Source organism: Theropithecus gelada, chromosome 6 (genome assembly GCF_003255815.1).
Source record: "Theropithecus gelada isolate Dixy chromosome 6, Tgel_1.0, whole genome shotgun sequence".
Lineage (NCBI taxonomy): Eukaryota > Metazoa > Chordata > Mammalia > Primates > Cercopithecidae > Theropithecus > Theropithecus gelada.
Genome location: NC_037673.1, coordinates 122,918,298 through 122,938,644, shown reverse-complemented (window position 1 = coordinate 122,938,644; position 20,347 = coordinate 122,918,298). Strand labels below are relative to the sequence as shown.

General features: G+C 39.4%; 1 protein-coding gene across 8 annotated transcripts in view; it reads right to left on the bottom strand.

Annotated features, from left to right (window-relative positions):
• GRAMD2B (GRAM domain containing 2B) overlaps positions 1-20,347 on the bottom strand; it is a 128,716-nt gene that overhangs the window by 54,028 nt on the left and 54,341 nt on the right. For 6 of the 8 annotated variants that reach the window (XR_003119853.1, XR_003119854.1, XM_025388211.1 and 3 more), the window contains exon 1: positions 12,794-13,342. The exons of the other annotated variants lie outside the window; for them this stretch is intronic. Coding sequence is in view for 4 of the 6 variants with exons in the window: in XM_025388213.1 (XP_025243998.1) it covers positions 12,794-12,876 (83 nt within the window). In the remaining 2 variants the exon portion in view is untranslated. Of the gene's footprint in view, positions 1-12,793; positions 13,343-20,347 lie in introns of those variants that run through there. 8 annotated transcript variants of the gene reach the window in all.

Here is a 20,347-nt window from a genome sequence, read left to right as displayed (position 1 = left end):
CAGGAGGCCTTCATTCAATTCCCATGCTGGGCTAGTGTCTTCCTCACTATTCTCTTAAAAATGCCTGTACATAGCACAGTAGATTGAAATTCATAGTTAATGTAATAGCAAGATGTTGCTCAAATTATAGTGAACCTGACCAAATGATTTTTTTTTTTTTTAATTAAGAGACAGGCTCCTCAGGCTGAAGTGCAGTGGCATGATAAGAGCTCACTGCAGCTTTGAACTCCTGGGCTCAAGCGATCCTCCCACGTCAGCCTTCCAAGTAGCTGGAACTATAGGCTTGTACCACCGCACCCGTCTAATTTCTATATTATTTGTGGTAGAGGCAGGGTCTTGTTATGTTGCCCAGGCTGACCTCAAACTCCTGGCCTCAAGTGATCCTCCCATCTTGGCCTCCCAAAGTGCTGGGATTATAGGTGTGAGTCACTGCACTGGGCCTAATGTTCTAGGGGACACAGTTCATGCCTAATACATCCTAATAATCTATAACACAGTATAATGTCTAAAAATAGTAGGTCCTCAAAAAGTGTGCATTGAATTCAATTATTGTGGAAATATAAGTACTTAAATGAATATAAAGTAAATTAAAATGCTAATATAATTATTAAGTTCAAGTGGGAAACTGGTATCTCTTAGGTATTCCCCAATTTCATTTCTGACGAAAAGGGCTTTTTAACCTAAAATTGTATTCTCTATTTAAGTACAACCTTTGATTATTTTCAGACATTAAGTATATCAGAGAAGCTTGCAACTCTACCAATAATGCATTTGGTCTCCATTTGTGTTACAGGTTTAAATTATGTTACCCCATTAGGCATCTCTGTTATGAACCAATCCAGAAGGCATTGTGGGAAAGTGGGGTTGTCTGATGCAATGTGAATGCTGATATGTCTCTATAAACATGTAAGAGGATAGTTTAGGTATGTTCCAGTGGCAGTCCTGCCTTAAACAGGTATATGTTTACCTAGGGAAAGAAGTAAAAGGAAATAAAAAAAATAAAGGGGACAAACCACATAAGAAAGCAAGGACTCATATTAAAAAGGCTTTCCTTCGTTTGTTCAGTCCGATAGAATTCTTTATACAAAAACTACAGAAGTGCGCAGAGAAGTAGGGCAGTTTCTTCAAAGACTCTTCAGGTTGGAAGGGATCTAACAAATCAGGTCATTCAGCCCTCTCTCTTTACAGAGAAGGAAACTGAAAACCAAAGAGGAGAACGACTTCCCTAAAGTTTCAAAGAGTCAGTAGTAGAGCCAAAGCTGTAAAAGGAGGAAAGAGCAAAGCAAGAGGGGGCACCTAACCGGGGGCTCCGAGTCCTTCCCCCTTCTGCTCTCACTGTGAGTCCTCCCAGCCCCAGCCAGTCACGCCACAGGAGACCCGTAAGTGCCCATCAAGAACATGCATTTGAACTTTCAAGTATCCTTTCCTTGTTCCTCCCTCTGCCTGAAATAATTTTCTCCCTCCAGTTAAAGGCACATTCTTCCTTGTCCCTCAACCTCACTTCAAACAGCACCTCTTATCTCACCCCACGAAACACAAATTGCCTGCATCTCTGTCCTCACAACATTTAATTACTGTGGAATTCTTATCACGTGGTATTAGTTATGTGGGAATGCGTCCCGTTCCCCTCTCCCCAGACTGGACACTCTTAAAGGGCATCACACATACCTCATTTAGCCTTGTATTCCCTGCACAGAGTAAGCACTAGGTGACTGCTTGCTGAATTACTTATTTTGGATTAGAGAAGAGTGAAGACATAGCACCTAAAAGTTACTGAACAGTACAGTGTTAAAATTAGATCTTAGATCAAATGGTTGTGTAACACTGCTGTGCTAATGAGTCCATTCTGACCCAAAGTCAAGAACAGGAGAATATGCTTGTCCGTCGGTATGCTCAGGAACGTCTCAGGGAGTAAACCAGTCAGCTAACAGAGGTTAACTATCAGGTGCTAGACAAAAATGGAAAGCTTAATGCTAAAAATTGATAATTATCATGTGGGAAAGTCAGGGGTAGTGTCTTATAGACAGTGAAAGAAAGGCCATTTGGAATATGGGCAGGGGGTTTGAGAAAGTGTGATTTCTACACAAATTACCATAATGTGCAATAGAGTAGAAGCTAGTACAAGAAGATTGTGATAGCTGAACTTTCACTGCCTAAGCTCATGGACATTTAAAAAAAATAATTTTTAATTTAAAAATAATTTTTAATACTTACAACACACCAACACCTACCTGAGTATATTATAAACACTGAAAAAGAATAATCACCATAAAATTTTACTATTTTCATAATATGGTTACAAAGTAATAAATGTTGAATTGGATGTATAGAAATTAGTTTGTTAAGGATTGCCAGAAACTCAGTCTTATTTTATAGTCACATCTTGTTTTTGATAAAAAATGATCTTATCCACAGAGTGATTTAAAGATGTTTAAACTATTCTTATTCACCAAATTTGGCTTCAAGTAACTCCAGGTTGTTTTTCAAAACCTGAATTCACTCTCGAAAGATTTGCCAACCTTATGACTATTGCAAGAATTGGCTCCAGGCTTTGAAAGTAACACTACAAGAAGAATTTCAAGAAGATTTTGTGCAATTGCAGCATTGTTGGAAAAGTTCTTGGGTTTCTTTGGTGACTACTTTTAAAGATACAACATTCACATGCTTTTAAAACACATCAGTCACATCACTTTATAGAAACACTCTGTACTTGTGCAAAGAAGAACCCCTTTATAGTTTTTAAAAATTGGAATCCATGAAGGACTGCTGTGCCAATTACGATGTAGAGCTTCAACCGAAAAAATGAACTTCTCTACTGCTAGGTTGGAGCACAGATGAATATGCAAGTATCCAAAGAGGTACCTCTGTTTGACAATACAGAGAAAGCACAAGTGCTCAATTGACAGCTAATCTTGTCTTCTACAGAGCATTATAAATTCTTTCAATGTTAGAATTGTAGAATGGAAATGAGTGTTTGTTTTATAAAGATTAGAAAACACACATACAAAAGTTAAGAGAGCTAGGCAGGGTTGCACAGACTTTAACAGGAGATACTTTGTCTTCTGCATCTTTGCCCTTCCTAAATCTAGTGCGATTGTATAATGAATGATTTTAGGAGGCTGGTTCAGTTTAGACTGCCTGCCTTTCTATTTTGACTTCAACACTTTAACAGCTGTTATGACTTGGGCAAGTCACTGTGTCTCTCCTACATATAAAATGTGATGAAAATAGTACCTACCTTATTATATGTATATCTGTAAAAGCACTTTGAATAGTGTCTAATGAATAGCAATGATATTACTTCATCTTGTCTAAGCTTTGACATATTTTCTGGAGCTACTTAGTTTCTTCTTTGAAAGAAGATCGAATCTCAAAACAAAATATTCCTTTCCTCTCTATTCCATTTTCCTTATGGCAAAGGCTTTACATGTTTCATCCTGGTGATATTTAAGACACTTAGCATGGTACCCATGGCACAGGAGTACTTAGTAAATGTCAGTTGAGTACTCAATCAAGTCTCTCTGGTCATCATCAACTGTCAAATACTGCTTTTCTCTTAGCTCATATGCTTTTTATTATTCTGATGCAAGGTCTGATATTTTGTGATTTTAGAATTTGAGAAAAGGTGCTGTGATTCTTTGTAAAATTTTCAGAAAAGATCCTGATTAAATCAAGAACACACCTAAGAAATCTACCAACTTCATATCAAGACAGGTCCAACTTTATATACTATGCAACTTTGTTATTAAGGAAGGAAGGGAGAGCCAGAGGAAAAGAAATATATTCTTAACAATAAACATAGGCTTTTTGGGGACCACACCGTATAGTACGCAGAGCATCTTGCGTAATATTTAAGGATTAAATAGATCAAATGAGGTGTTATTTTTTAATGAATTACAGAAAAAATATAGTGATAATAAAAGTTGTTCTGATGAATTGATAGTTTTTCATCACTATCGATATATAGCAATTCAACTCACAATACACATTTTACAGCAATACACACTAAAGGTTTCAGAATCATTTGTAGGAACACAACTGTTTCAGAAAATAATCCTTAATTATTAATTATTATAAAGGACACAAAAATTAGCATACTGTTTTTCCAAGGTTTTTCCTAGTTTTTAACTCACTGCACAAGCTGGGCATAATGTGAAAGACAACAAATATGGATATAATCATACACCTGATATATATGGACTTTAAGAAAACACCAACATGTATACACAGATCAACATCTCCACTAGGGCTGGGTACAGTGGCTCATGCCTGTAATCCCAGCACTTGGGAGGCTGAGGTGGGCAAATCTCTTGAATCCAGGAGTTCAAGACCAGTCTGGGTAACATGGTGAAACCCTGTCTCAACAAAAAAATAAGAAAAATAGCCAGGCCTGGTGGTGCATGCCTGTAGTCCCAGCTACTCCAGAGGCTGAGGTGGGAGGACCACCTGAGCCGAGAGGCTGAGACTGCAGTGAACTGTGATCACGTCACTGGACTCCAGCCTGGGTGACAGAATGAGACCCTGTCTCAAAAAACAAAACAAAACAAAAATCTCCATTAGGGAAGAAGAGGCTTGTCAATACCCCATTTTATTGCCTGAGACAAGACACAGAATAGAATACAGAGAGAAGAGAAGGAATATCTTCCAGGGCAGAACAGGAAGATTATGTAGGTTAATGGTAAATTAGCCAATTTTTTCTTTCTCTTTTCAATATAACTCAGTATTATTTCCCCCTCTCTTCTCCCAACTCTCTTCTATTTTCTCATCTCTTTACTCGCTTTCTCCAACTTCACATTTCCATTTCTCTCACCTTGGTCTCTTCCTTTTTAAAACAGGTCTCATCACCACTGTGCCCCATATTTAATAGTTCAGAGGGTGGCCCAGATATCACTACCTCATCTAATTAGGGGGTCTGTCTAGGATCATCCAGACTAGAAGAGAGGAACAGAAGAGATCAAGAAAATGAATTGGCAGGATGGCTCAGTCACAATTCCTCTGTTTAACACTGGGGGTCTACCTTATTAAGGTCATCACCATCAGATTGTATTCTAACGGGTTTGTTGACTACTGTTCAAACTATGAATTCATTTTATGGGTAGATAAGTATTCTGCACAGAAGCTTGGAAAAAACAGTATTTGAGAGTAATGCCTGCCACTTATTGAGCTCTCCTATGGTGTGCAGATACTGTGTGATCACACTTAATCATAACAATCTCACGAGATGCTTCATGTCGCCAAGTTCAACACATTTATAGGTATACCGGAAGTTGGATAGTCTAAAAAAAAGGAAACTAATCAACAAAAAACTTGATTCTGGCCTTAAAATGATAATAGCGTAAGAAAAAAGACCAAAACGTTGGAAAGTGTTACCTTTGAGACAAGGAACTGTAAGGTAGGAGACAGGATGAAGGTCTCCATTTTTCATTTTGTATCTATCTATATTGTTTTGCTTTCTGACTTTTTACATGTATTGCTTTAAAAAACATCAACACATGTGGGAAGATTATGCTCCAGGTGTCACTTAAAAAAACCAGTAATAAATATTAGATGCAAAATTTTAAGAGGTCGTAAAAAAAAGTACCCAAATATCGCAGCCTGAGTTATCTTTGATGTTGTGGTTTGGGAATCTTAAGTATGAATGTCACTTAGTCAACATTCAACGGATGTTTATTGTTACAAAGTATAAAGCACTGACCTGTCTTTATGACCCATCTTGTTGCTCTTGCTACATGAAAGCCCTTTCCTTTTTTTTTTTTTTTTTTTGTGAAAAGACATATATTTATAAAGTAAAAGGCTTAGTAAAAGATCTAATCTAATTGTCTTTAAATCAAGCCTATGGAACAAGGATTTCTATGAAATGCCCAGAAAAGGCAGATTTATAGAGATAGGGAGTAGATAGTGATTGCCTAGAGCTGGGGTTGGGAGTTGAAATAAGGATTAAGAATAAATGTACCTGAGGGACCTCATTGGAGGGATGAAAATGTTCTTAAACTGGGTCATGGTGATGGTGCATCACTTGGTAATGTTACTAAGAGTCACGGAATTATATCTGGAAATGGGTAAATTTTATGAGGTAAAATCTCAATAAAGTTGTTACAAATACTATGCACCTTGGGACATCATGTCCATTATAAATACAGAAACCTTTGACACACATGGAGTGACCAATGACGGCTACATATATCCATCTTAGGGAATGTAAATTATTCTACTTTAGGAAATGTAGTTTAAGTTGGTTCTGCTTCTCTTCTCAAGGTGACGAATCAAACTTCGGATAAAACACTCCTCTTTAAGGATAAAGAAGCAGTCATTAAGGTGGCTGAGGAGGAATTCTCTCAAGGATCTTTGCTCTATTACATTTGAAAATGTGCAAAGTGGCTAAAGCTCAGCATTTTAGAAATTAGAAAGGTGTTAAAGGACAGTTCTGTTGAAGTTTAGCAAATGGAAACAAAAATGCAGTTTAAAGCTGAGGGTCCAGGAAGCAGAATGTGGAATCAATGGTTGATGGACAGAAGTATTGGACAACAAATGTATAACACCAAATCAGTAAGCAATATTTAAATTAGCTGGAAGGTCACAAAATACTCATGGCATGAGATCCTTTTAGCATAAAGTAAAAACCAACACACCTGGTTACATTCAAAGAAATGCTCAGGTGCTGTCACAAGAGTCCTCAGGGTCACTTTACGGAACATTACTGCAGGCTACTGTAAGCATTTGACCTCTTTGAAGTTTGACCATTTAGTTTAATTACACTTTATGTCATCCTCCCACTCCCACCCCACAACATATCCCAGATGTTAAAAAATGAGGACTAATACAGCTACAGTTTATGGAGAGCTGATAATATGTAGGCACTAGGTGAAGTACATTTCTTTATTATTTTACTTTTTTCTTTAACATTGATTTTAAGTTCAGGGGTACATATGCAGGTGTGTCATACAGGCAAACTTGTATCATGGGGGTTTGTTATACAGATTATTTTGTCACTCAGGTATTAAACCTAGTACCCATTAGTTATTTTTCCTGATTTTCTCCCTCCTTCCACTCTCCACCCTCCAATAGATCCCAGTGTGTGTTGTTCCCCTCTATGTGTCCATGTGTTCTCATCATTTAGCTCCCACTTACAAGTGAGAACATGTGGTATTTGGTTTTCTGTTCCTGCATTAGTGTGCTAAAGATAATGGCCTGCAGCTCCATTCATGTTTATGCAAAGGACGTGCTCTCGTTTTTATGGCTGGATAGTATTCTATGGTGTATATGTACCACATTTTCTTTATGCAGTCTATCATTGATGGGCATTTAGGTTGATTCCATGTCTTTGCTATTGTGAATAGTGCAGCAATGAACATACACATGCATGTGTCTTTATAAAAGAACAATTTATATTTCTCTGGGTATATACCCAGTAAAGGGATTGCTGAGTTGAATGGTACTTCTGTCCTTGGGTATTTGAGGAATTGCCACACTGCCTTCCACAATGGTCAAACTAATTTACACCCCCACCAACAGTGTATAAGCATTCCTTTTTCTCTGCAACCTCACCAGCATCTGTTATTTTTTGACTTTTTAATAATTGCCATCCTGACTGGTGTGAGATGGAATTTCATTGTAGTTTTGATTTGCATTTCTGTAACGATGAGTGATGTTGAGCATTTTTTCATGATTGTTGGCTGTATATATGTCTTCTTTTGAAAAGTGTCTGTTCTTATGTTTCCCATGTAAACTTCAAAGCAAGCCTGTATCAAACAGCTGACTTAAGTATTCCCCATTATAGATAATGAAACAGAGACTTAGAGGTGCTGAGTAACTTGCCAGAGTCACACCTGTAGGAGACAGGAAAGCCAGAATTCAAATACTAGTTTCCTACAGCCTGCATTCTTAACTGCTTCATGTACTGCCCAGATAAATCAGCAATTTTCTGTGATATTAACCTCCAGTCATAGAGCTGATTTGGTTCACTATATATATTTTTCAAAACCTTTCAAACCAGAGCACACTGTTTATTTTTCTCCATTTTTTAAAACTCCTCCATTGGGTGTTATACTTTAATATAATTTGTTTAATATAATTTATAAATATGCTATGTATGACATTTTAAAATATGAGTTTTCATGCAATGAAGGCCCATATTTAATGGATTAGTGGGTGAATTAATATATGTTAAAACACGTTATACATTATTCTTTCCTACCCCAAAGTTTGTAATGAAAAGTGAACTGGATCTTGCTATGTTGCCCAGGCTGGAGTGCAGTGGCACAATCCACGATCTTGGCTCACTGCAACCTCTGCCTCCCAGGCCTCTCGCCTCAGCCTCCCTAGTAGTTGGGATTAGAGGCATAAGCCATCACGCCTGGTTAATTTTTGTAGTTATAGTAGAGACGGGGTTTCACTATGTTGGCCAGGCTGGTCTCAAACTCTCGGCCTCAAGTGATCCACCTGCCTCGGCCTCCCAAAATGCTGGGATTATAGTGAGCTACCACACCCAGCCTGTCAGATCTGATGACCTGGAAATTAAAAAAAAAAAAAAATTATATGCACACACATACACAGATAGAGAGATAATCTTCTTTTGCTAAATGGGAGCTTTCAAAGTTTGGAATTAAGTAAGCACTAAGAAACTGAGTTAGGTCCAACAAATATTTGCCTTTATTTCTCTTGCTTCTAATTCAAGATCAGTTCCTAACTTCAACCTGTGTTCTGTTTGTCAAGTACTCCAACATGCCATGCACAAAGACAGATCGTTTAGATGAGAGATGTTGCCACTGCAGGTCATTTATTTTTACTTGAATTCACTATTTTAAGTAAAAATATATACTAAAAATAACCAACCTTTATTGATAATACCAGAGAGCTTCCTTTTAAGGTAAATGTTCTTGTTGGCCACATCTATCCTTTTCCTACATACATATGGAGTTGGACAAATTTCTAAAATTCTTACACCTCAAGTTATTAAAGTTCAAATGTTAAAAATTCAAATTGCAATTTGAATGTTATTACATGTAATTTAATTCATTATTTGAAACATGAATCAAGATAACTTTTGCTCAGAATATATCAGCATTCATTTTGGGTACTTGTTGAAATTCATTAAAAGTAACGTGGACATTACTAAATGAGATCCAGAAGAAGCTTTAAGAAATAAAAGTGTGTTTCATAAGATGTGTAAAAACGGTGGGGGTTTGGGGGAGGGATAGCATTAGGAGAAATACCTAATGTAAATGACGAGTTGATGGGTGCAGCAAACCAACATGGCACATGTATACCTGTGTAACAAACCTGCACGTTGTGCACAGGTACCCCAGAACTTAAATAACACACAAACAAACAAAAGTTAGAGCAAGGGTATTCTGGCCTCTTGAAGGAAAAAAAAAATGTGTGTCAAAAAAAGTCAGGCTATGCTACGACTCTTCAAGTACTGGGAACATAAAATTCAGAATAGAAAAGGTAATAAAAGCAGAGAAAGTTAGGATCTCAAAAGGAAATATACAGCTAAAGTACTTATTCTTGGTCAGAAAGGGGTTCATTGTATTTTTTCATCAAATATGCACTTTGGTGATGAGTGTACCAGCAGCTTCACCTTCTTCTAGCAGAAAGATGAACAAATTAGCCATAGCTCTTGGGCAAGTTAATGTACCTAGAAATTCTAACCGCTACTGATAGGAAATGTGATTAAGAAAAATTTTAAACATAGAATTTCCCCTGACATAGTCAAGCTGATTGTCAGCTACAAGCATATTACAGTATATATCTTAATTAGTGGGTCTGGGGTCTTAGCTTCCCCAGCTCACCAACAGATGGTTATCGAAAATGACTGTTGCTTGGGCCTCTGAGAAATTCAATAAGGAAAAATGTAATCCGAGTCTGCAACCTATTTAGAGGAAAGATAACTAATACAACTGGATTAGTGGGTGAATTAATATATGTTAACAACTTGAAACAGTACTTTGTACAAACTAAACTGTCAATAAACATTAATTGTTAATTAATCATCATAATAACAGCAGCTAAATTCTATGAGACAGAAGCCACATGTGTACAAGGTGAATACCAGTAAAGAAGAGATGAGTATGGCCAGTAATGAATGAAGGCTTCACATGAAGGAAAACTTGAGTTGATTTCTAGAAGTAAATGAAGAGAGAGTAGAGAGGGGAAAGGAACAGCGAGCGGTAAGGAAAAGTGAAGACAGAAGGGGATTCATTGGGTCCTATGTTTGACATACCAGTTCCTTATTCCTTCTGCATATCACTTCTTTTTTTGAGTTTTATAAGAAATATATTTTTAAATTATTTTACAATTAATATTATTTTTAATTGACAAATCATAATTGCTTACGTTTATGGGGTACAAGATAATGTTTTGGTATATGTATACAATGTAGCATGACTAAATCAAGCAACATACCTATGGTCTTGCTTACCTATCATTTTTATGGTGAGACATTTGAAATTTACTCTTAGTTATTTTGAAATATACAATACATTGTTATTCACTAATCACCTTGCTGTGCAATAGATCTCAAAACTTATTCCTTCTGATTGAAACTTTGTACCTTCTGATCAACTCCCTATTCCCTCCTTCCCCACCTTTTCCACCTTCCAGCACCTGGCAACCACCATTCTACTGTTTCTATGAATCCAACTTTTAAATTTATTTTTAAATTAAATTATAGTTTTGAAACAGGGTCTCACTCTGCGTCCAGGCTGGAATGCAGTGGCATGAACATGGCTCACTGCAGCCTCAACTACCTGGGCTCAAGCGATTCTCCCACCTCAGCCTCCCGAGTAACTGGGACTACAGGTGTGCGCCATCATGCTTAACTTTTTTTTTTTTTTTTGTAGAGATAGGGTCTCACTTTGTTGCCCAGGCTGGTCTTAAACTCCTGGGCTCAAGTGATCCTCCAGCCACGGCCTCCCAAAGTGTTGGGATTATGGGCATGAGCCACAGTCCCAGGCCTGAGTCAACCTTTTTTTAGATGTCACACACAAGTGAGATCACACAGTGTTTGTTTTTCTATTCCTGGCTTATTGTGCCTAACATATGTCCTCTAGGTTCATTCATGTCACAAATGACAAGATCTTTCTTTTTAAGGGCTGAATAATAGTGTGTATATATGCCACATTTTCTTATCCATTTATCCATTGATGGACAACTTAGATTGATTTTGCATCTTGTGTACACATAGCACATTTTCTTATCCATTCATCTGTTGATGGACACTTAGGCTGATTTCATATCTTGGCTATTATGAGTAATCTGCAATGAACACGGGAGTGCTGCATATCACCCCTCTAAGTATAGGGCTGCTAGTATGATTGTTTGGCTATAAAAGATGTGCATGCTGACTAGTATTAGGAAGTGAGGTTGCAATGGTCTGTGTGGGTCCAGATCATGAAGGATCTTAAAATCTTGGCAGAGGATCCCATTTTTAATAGTAGGCCATGGAAGGCCATCATAGATTCTGGAACAGAGGAACCAGTGCACAGCATAGTGGTTGTAAGTTCATGCTGTAAAGTTAGGAGACCTGGGCTTGAATCCTGGATGCTCTTTTATTAACCGTGTGACTCTGCCTAGTCTCAGAGCTTCAGTGCTTTTATCTGCAACATGGAAATAATAGCACCTGCCTCATTCTTTGTGAGAATGCATTTAAAGTGTTGAGCACATTCCCTCTCACACAGTAAGCATTCTCAGTAAGTGCCAGCTACTATTACTTAGGAGGCTAAGGCTCTAGGTGACGAGGCCTACATGTATGCAGTTACAGACGCAGGGAAATTGCGAGGAGCAAGTCATTCTAATCCTCTTAGAAGAAATATCCATTGGGACACCCAGACTTCAACAAGACTTTGAGCTTAGTGATAATCAATCTAAGTTATGAAGTTCAAAACAGAAGTTAGACCGGGTTTCTAAGCACAAAAATTTGGCAACTTAAAATGATTTCAAAGTGGAATTAACACATCAGTATATCCTTATGATAATATATAGTCCTCCTTCCTAAATTACTCTTATCCTGATACCAAAACAAGAGTTTTAGAGCTCAGAAGGGTTAGTGTCTAAAATCATAGACTGAATTAGAAGTGACTTCAATAGGCTTAGAAAATACCACTTTGTAGGAAAAAACAAACAACTCCTCCTCCCAAACCAATTTTACCAAAGCCTGCAAAATAGATAAATATTTTAACAGTAGAGAAGACTCAGTTATAGGCTAAACTCTTTATCATACCTTGTCTGTGTGTTTAATGTGGCAATGGTCACCAAAGTCCCTTGAAGTACAGTAATACTCATTTGTGCCTCCCCCATACCCACTCTGCTCTTGAACTTCCAAAAGGGCAGATCCAAAATAACATTTATCCTTGTATTGCCCATCGTTATCGAACAAGTAGATACTCAATTATCTGAACTGAAATGAATTTGTGAAAATGGTCATTCTAAACGGAGGGCTGTATTGGGACTTTGAGCTTCAATGTGGTTAGGCTTATTTTCTACAAAATTATTTTCCCAACATCCAGTGAGTTTTGAATTAAGAGAGTTTGTTTAAATCCTACAGTAGACTTTTCAATCAATCTAAACCGTCTCCTTAACTGAGTATCTAGACAGAGAGAGAGAGAGAGAGACAGGGACAGAGAGAGAGAGAGAGAGAGAGAGAGAGAGACAGCGAGCGCGAGCGAGAGCGCCACAAGATTGTCCATGTAGAAACTCCAGAAATCCGCATCCACCCAAAACGCGTCCCGGGGCAGAGAAGTTTGGGTTGCGCTCCTCCCACCTCCTTGGATGGGTCCCAGCTGAGAATACTCACTGGGCTGAGCCAACTTTGCTCTCCCTCTTCCCGAGCACTTTCGCAGGCTTTGTGTCTTCCACATCTTGCTGTAGTTCAGTCATCGGGGCCGTGTCTGGAGGGCACCTTCAGACTTCCGCGCGCCTGGCTCTCCCCCGGCTCGTCCTGGCTTCTAGGTCCCGGGGCGCAGGCCAAGCAAGCGGCGCCGTGCCCTCCCCTGCACCCTCTGCCCCGCGCATCCAGGCCGGGCCGCGCCAAGCTCTCGGGGCCGCGGACCTGGACACGTCGGAGCGGGCGCGATTGGTCCGACCCAGAGTGGAAGAGCCCAGAGGGAGGGAAGGGGAGGGTCGAAGCGAAGTGACAGCCTCATTCCCCAACCCAGGAGGCAGAGAAGAGAAAAAAGAAACCTGTTGAACGAGTCTTTCGGGAGAGGAAGCTAATTGGCCAAGCAGGTGGAACATTTGCCTAAGAAGGCACAATCTGTGTAGCCTCCTGGTAAATTAGGCTTTTTGTTTTCTATCCTGACTGTAACAAGGGGATTTTTAAAGAGGGCAGCCGACTCTAGATACCGGAAATGGAGATGTCTGAGTGGGACGCCCTGTCACACAAATGCACTGTGTGGGCTGGCCTATGCCCCATCCTAAATTATTCAAACAGGATATTGCTTCATTGAGGGACTGCCTCTTCTGCTTAAACAATAGCTCTGCTCAATTTTTTATGTGGGAATAACAAAGGTAATAAGTGGTTGCCTTTGGTGGTGTTTTGGTTAACCCTTCGTCGTTCTCTGGGGGGCTTAGAGGGGAAAAGAAGAAGCAACCATCAAAATCTTCAAATATTGGGTTATGACTGTTCTCATCAAAATCAAAATTGGTGTTTGATAATTCCCAAGCCGTCTCTTTGTTGCCCACAGTTGTGCAAGTACCTTATTTACTATGCACTCAACCAGTACCATGAATGCCTCTTCCTCCCACCTTTTGGTGACATGTTGACTTGCCAGTTCTAAGGTTTTGCATTGGAAGCATCTGTTCATTCATTCATTGAACGAACTTTTGAGAGCAAACAAGTTCCAGGCATTGTTCTCAACCAGGGGTGTCCAATCTTTTGGCTTCCCTGGGCCACACCGGAAGAAGATGAAGTGTCTTGGGCCACACATAAAATACACTAACACTAAGGATAGATGATGAGCTTTAAAAAAGGTCCGTGCAGGGGCCGGGCACGGTGGCTTACGCCTGAAATCCCAGCAGTTTGGGAGGTCGAGGCTGGTGGATCATTTGAGGTCAGGAGTTCGAGACTAGCATGGCCAACATAGTGAAACCCCGTCTCTACTAAAAATACAAAAATTAGCTGGGTGAGGTGGCACAGGCGCCTGTAATCCCAACAGTTTGGGAGGCTGAGGCAGGAGAATCGCTTGAGCCTGGGAGGTGGAGGTTGCGGTGGGCCAGGATGCACCACTGCACTCCAGTGTGGGCAACAGAGTGAGACCCTGTCTCAAAAAAAAAAAAAAAAAAAAAATCCGTGCATACATGTCACAATGTTGTAAGACAGTTTATGAATTTGTACTGGGCTGTATTCAGAGCTGTCCTGGGCTGCAGGTTGGGCAAGCTTGTATAAACATTGATTTGTTATAGCAAATAACATTTTTGCTGGTGGTTTTCTAATTTGCTATGGAGTAGTTGACAATTAGAATAATTAATATAAAACGTTATTATTGGAAGCCTGACTTGAGTTTAAAACAATTACAAGTGGCAACAGTAGAGCATGACATGCCTGGGAAAAAAGTACTAACTATGTTCTGGGGCTGCAAGTCCTTCATTTTTCTTTTAAAATAAAGTTTAGATTTAAGAATATTACAAAGACTATGCAACCATAGTATGTACATGTATGTATGTATGTATGTAGGGTGTACGTGTGTTTGTAAAACACCTAACCTAAATAACTTCAAACATTTTAGAGGTGCAAGTTCTGTCCAAAGTTTTCTTATTCCTTCTCTTTCTACATATGTATCATTAGGCTGAGAGAACAAAAACATCTTTTTATAGCCTGCTTGCTCCAAAATTGATTCTTGTGACATTTGAAAAATAAGTAAAAGAAAAAAGCTTACATAAATTCCAGAAGAGTTGGCTTAGTCAGGCCTCTCTCTCTTTTTTCTTCCTGACCACTGACTGCAGGAGCTGTGCTAGATGGGATTGAGAAAGCTCTGGGTGACCTGAAAGCTTGAAGGCTGTCTCCTTGGTGCCCATAGTTGTCTCTTCCTGGGGACATTCCTGATGCCTTCACCTCTAGGTCTTTGCTTGAGATCCCCACCCTCCTCAGAATAGGGATAGGTTTGGAATAGAGATGAGGTTGTCAATTTCCCAAACTCTGGATGAGGACTCTAAAATCTCAGGTGCCCTCCAAGTTCTCATTACAGAGCTCAGATCAGACTGACTTTCCCCCCCTACGTAATTTTTTTATTGTGGTAAAATATACATAACATTACTATTTATCATTTTAATAAGTGTATAATTCAGTGGCATTCAACACTTTCACAATGTTATTTAACTATCACCACTTATCTGTACCCGAAACTTTTTTTTATCATCCGTAGCATAAACTCCCATTAAACCCATTAAACAATAACTGTCTCTTTCCCACCTCCTCCCAGCCTCTGGTAGCCTCTATTTTACTCTCTGTCTCTATAAATTTGTCTGTTTTAGCTACCTCATATAAGTGGAATCATACAATATTTTTCCTTTTGTGTCTGACTTATTTCACTCAGTGTAATGTTTTCAAGGTCAATCTGTGTCACAGCATATATCCAAATTTCGTTTTTTTTTGTGGCGGAATGATATTCCATTGCTTGTATATACCACATTTGGGTTGCCCATTTATCTGTTGATGGATACTTGGGTTGTTTCCAGCTTTTGTTGATTGTGAATGATGCTGCTATGAACATGGGTGTGCAAATGTTTGTCTGAGTCCCTGATTTCATTTCTTTTGGATATATACCTAGGAGTAAGCTTGCTGGGTCATGTGGTAGTCTATGTTTACCCTTTTGAGAAATCATGGTCAGGCCTCTTTTAATGCATGAGTAAGGGCAAGTATTCAAAGCAGTCTTAGCGTGGGTTATGGCTCAGTTAAAGAGCACTCAGTTACCCTGAAATAGTTGGAAGTTCTTTAGTACATGGTATGAGGTCTTCCAATGGTGTGGTTTTAAGGGAGAAGGAGCAGCTAAGGTTGAAGTGGAAGGCAGGGCAGGTAGGGAAAATATCAGTCTTTTCCTAGAGTGGAACACTTAGAAAGGAGCAAGTAAGCTACATTATTTTACATACTGATGTTTGCTTACATTTAAAAGGCATTGTTAAACAACTACCTAATTTGTTTATTCTTGGGGCTATTCTACAGTAACATATGGAATATAGTATTCAAGAGGCACAGCAGATAAACAATAAAGGAAATGTCATTGCCATGTGACAAAATAGAGATATAAGATCATGCCTATGACATGTGAGAGAGGAGACAAGAAAAAAAGATTATGCCTAAAATATGTTTTAGGATGCCCTTTGATATTGCACAAATAAGAGACATTATTTTTCTTCCCGTAAGTCTCTGGGAATCTAAATTCTTGTTTTCAAAAGCAAAGAAGATTTCTTTTCTTTTCTTTCTTTCTTTTTTTTTTTTGTTTTTGAGAAAGAGTCTTGCTCTTTTGCCCAGGCTGGAGTGCAGTGGCACAATCTCAGCTCACTGCAACCTCCGCCTCCCAGGTTCAAGCAATTCTCCTGCCTCAGCTTCTCTAGTAGCTGGTACTACAGGCACACACCACCACGCTCGGCTAATTTTTGTATTTATAGTAGAGACGAGGTTTCACCATATTGGCCAGGCTGGTCTCAAATTCCTGACCTGGTGATCCACCCACCTTGGCCTCCCAAAGTGCTGGGATTACAGGCGTGAGTCACCGCACGTGGCAAAAGCAAAGAAGATTTCTAGCTGATACTTTTTCTAGTTTTTGAAACCACTTTGGTAGAAGATGCCAGACATAACACCTTTGGTGGGTGGGAGCTTCTATGCAAATAGCTTTGATGTTTGATATTGGTCAGATATCGGCCTTCCTTAACATTGAGCACATACACTGCGCATCTGTTCATAGTCTCGGGGAAAAAGTACAAATAATGTGTTTGGAGACTTGAGTGGAGATTTGGTTGCAAGCTGATATGGTTTGGCTCTGTGTCCCCACCCAAATTTCATGTTGAATTGGGATCCTGAGTGTTGGAGGTGGGAAGTGATTGGATCACGGTGGTGGTTTCTAATGGTTTAGCACCACCCTCCTAGTGCTATCTTGTGATAGAGTTCTCATGAGATCTGGTTGTTTGAAAGTGCGTAGCACCTCCCCCTTTGCTCTCTCTCTCTCTCTCTCTCCCCGCTCCTCGCTTCACTATGTGAGGATGGTGCCTTGCTTCCCCTTTGCCTTCCACCATGATTGTAAGTTTCCTGAGGCCTTCCCAAAAGCAGAAGTCTGCACTGTCCACAGAACGGTGAGTTGATTAAACCTCTTTTCTTTATAAATTGCCCAATCTCAGGTAATTCCTTATAGCAGTGTGAGAATGGACTAATACACAATGCGTGGTCAAATATTATAGTTACCTAACTTAAAACATGTGGTGAGGTGAGTATTTATTAACCAATATAAGTATAGGTAAGTATCATCACTTTTTTGCATACTGTCTGATGATAGGTTTTAGAAGATGTTGGTGACCTTATCAAGATGAAACCTGGAAGCTCTGTAATAACTTAACTATGCATGATATTTTATAAGTAAAAGGATTCCAGGAACACTTCTCAGACCATTCCTGTTTTCAATTAAAGCCAGTATCTAAAGAAGAAAATGGGGGGAAAATGGAGAGAGTTCAGAAGAGAAACACACAGTGACAATGAAGAACTTAATTCTAAGACTTTCAAAAAAATTGTAAGAATGAAAGTTGAGAAGCATTATCTGAATGGGTGCCTTTGTTGAATGATTTATGTCAATAGAAGAAAAGGTCCCCAATGAATATAACCATGAAACACTGGAATGGAACTCTGTAGTAGATTATGGAATCTTCTATGCTGGAGGGCTTTGAAAATAAGATTAAAAAATTTAGTAGTGTAGTTTTAAGCCAATATTTCCAAAGCCAAGTGATACTGCAGATTGGGATATTTGAAATCTTCTATTTCTCTTCCTACAGATGAAGCAACCACTATGCTTAGCACTCATGTTCAGAGGAATAGGCAAGATGGCAAGGGATTACTGGTCCAGGGACCAGAGGGTAGTTTTGAAACACTAATTTAAATCTGGTTCATTGAGAAAGCAGAAGCAGTAAAAAACTCTTCCAGTTCATGTTATTTTTTAAGAATTAAAATAAATGATGCCACAGAAACAATACAGTAATATCTATCTCAAAGTTTTAAAATACATGCCCATTTTGTATATGGCAAATATTACAGATCACCCTGTGTGAATTGGGAGGGCCCCTGCCATCATCCAGCACGGTGGTTTTCATGCTGGGTTCTGCAGGAGGCCAGGGCTCTTTGGTCTAGTGAGGGGAGGACCCAGCACTTGAACTTAGGTGTTCTGACTCCTGGGCCTATTTCCTGCTACTATTTCAATGCAGTCTCTCCTGCTTCAATTAGGACTCTTCTACTTGTATCTGTTTAATATATTTGTGTTCTTTCTTACTTTCTATTTGGCCTGCCGCACACTGAACACAATTTCAAAATAAAATTCCACCATGATTTTTCAGAGCAAAGCCCAAGCTTTCAGAGAGTTCAGTGACTTGGAGAAAAATTACAGTGGTCTCATGAGAACAAAGATCCAGTTTTCCTGACTTGCAGGGGGGTGCTTTTCGGGTTGTAGGAGAGTGAACAGTGTAAAACAAATTTTGTTGGTAGCGAAGACACACATCTTGTAGGAGAGTGTGTTGGAGAGAAAGCCCAAGGACCTTCAGGTGTGAATACAATGTTTGTGGGGAAAGAAATGTTTGAATCTAGAGCTTTCTTTGGTGGCTGCATTTTGCAGTTATCTGTTGCTGGATAACTAGCCACCTCAAAACCTGGTAGCTTAAAACAATAATTTATTATTACCTCTCGTGGTTCTGTGGATTGACTGGGCTCAGCTGAATGGTTGTCACTTGTGGTCACTCATGCATTTGCACTCAGATAAAGGCCTGGTTTAAAGTCATTTGAAGACTCAGCTAAGCTGGATGTGCAAGATGGAATTTTCATTCCCAGGTCTGGTGCTTCAGCTGGGATGGCTGGAAGAGCTGAGGGCCAGCTGAGCATTTCAGTGTCTGTGCAGCACTCCATGTGACTAGCTTTGGCTGCCTTACAGCATGGCCATCTCAGTACAGTTGGATTTTTTGACTTGTTCTCTGGCATCCTCCAGACCAAGTGTCCTATAACACCAAGGTAGAATCTACAAGGCTTCCTATGAGACAGTTGGAGGTCATACAGCTTTTCCTATGCTGCATTCTCTTGGTCAAAGGTGAGCCATAGGGCTAGCCCAGATTCAAGGTGAGAGAACTATACAAGATGTGAATACCAGCTCACTGGGGGCCATCTAGGGAGACCAGATATCACAGTGCAGATAATAGATTAGACCCTCTGACTATAGATACTTTGTCATTAGGCATGTGGGTAAATGGACATTTCTAACAGTACTGTTGTAAATGCATGATATATAGAAGTGAACAAAATAGGCAAAACCCATGCTGTTGTGGATCTTACATTCTAGTGGGAGAGACTGAAAATTTAACAAGTCAGTACATAAATAGCACAGTTTCAATGGGTAAGAGATATAAAGAAAATAAAATAGAAAAGGATAGAACTTGAGGGAGGACTGTTTTACAGGATGATCAGGGAGGCTTCTTTGAGAGATGACATCTTGGCTGAGCCTTCAGTGAGGAGGAAGCAACGTGAAGGTCTGGTTGTAGAGCTTGCCAGCCAAAGGGAAGAGTGAAGGTACAGACCCTGAGCCAGGACTGGGCTTGGCATATTTTAAGAATGGAAAGAAGGCCAGTGTTCTCCACTGTGCCTGGAGTATAAGGGAGGAGGAGAAGGTTGGTGGGAGAAGGATGGCATCTCACAGAAAATATGTTTTCTGTCCTTTGGTTTATTATCTGTCCTCTCCCACAAGAATGGAATCTTCTCAAAGACAAGAACCTTGTTGGTCATGTTCACCCCTGTGTTCACAGTACCTAGTTCATGTTAGATGCTCAATAAATATTTGTTGAGTGAATGAATCATTGAGTGGTTTTTTCTAACCACTGTATTTCAACCATACTCCTGTGGAACTCTTACCGACATGAGATGTTCTAATGTTGAATAATTACTCTTTTTTCACTTTGCAGGAAGAAAAGAAGTGAAAAAGAACTATGATAACAATTTCCTCCCCATAACAAAAAGGAAAATATTTGGTTCATACTGCTTACTAGATGACTCCTAGTGGAGTGCAAGTGCCTCTACCAGATTAGAAAGGTCCCATGACTCTCAGATGGTTTAGACCCGGAGCAAGTCCAAGAATCACTGTTTATAATCCACAGGCAACAATTTAGAGTTATGGAA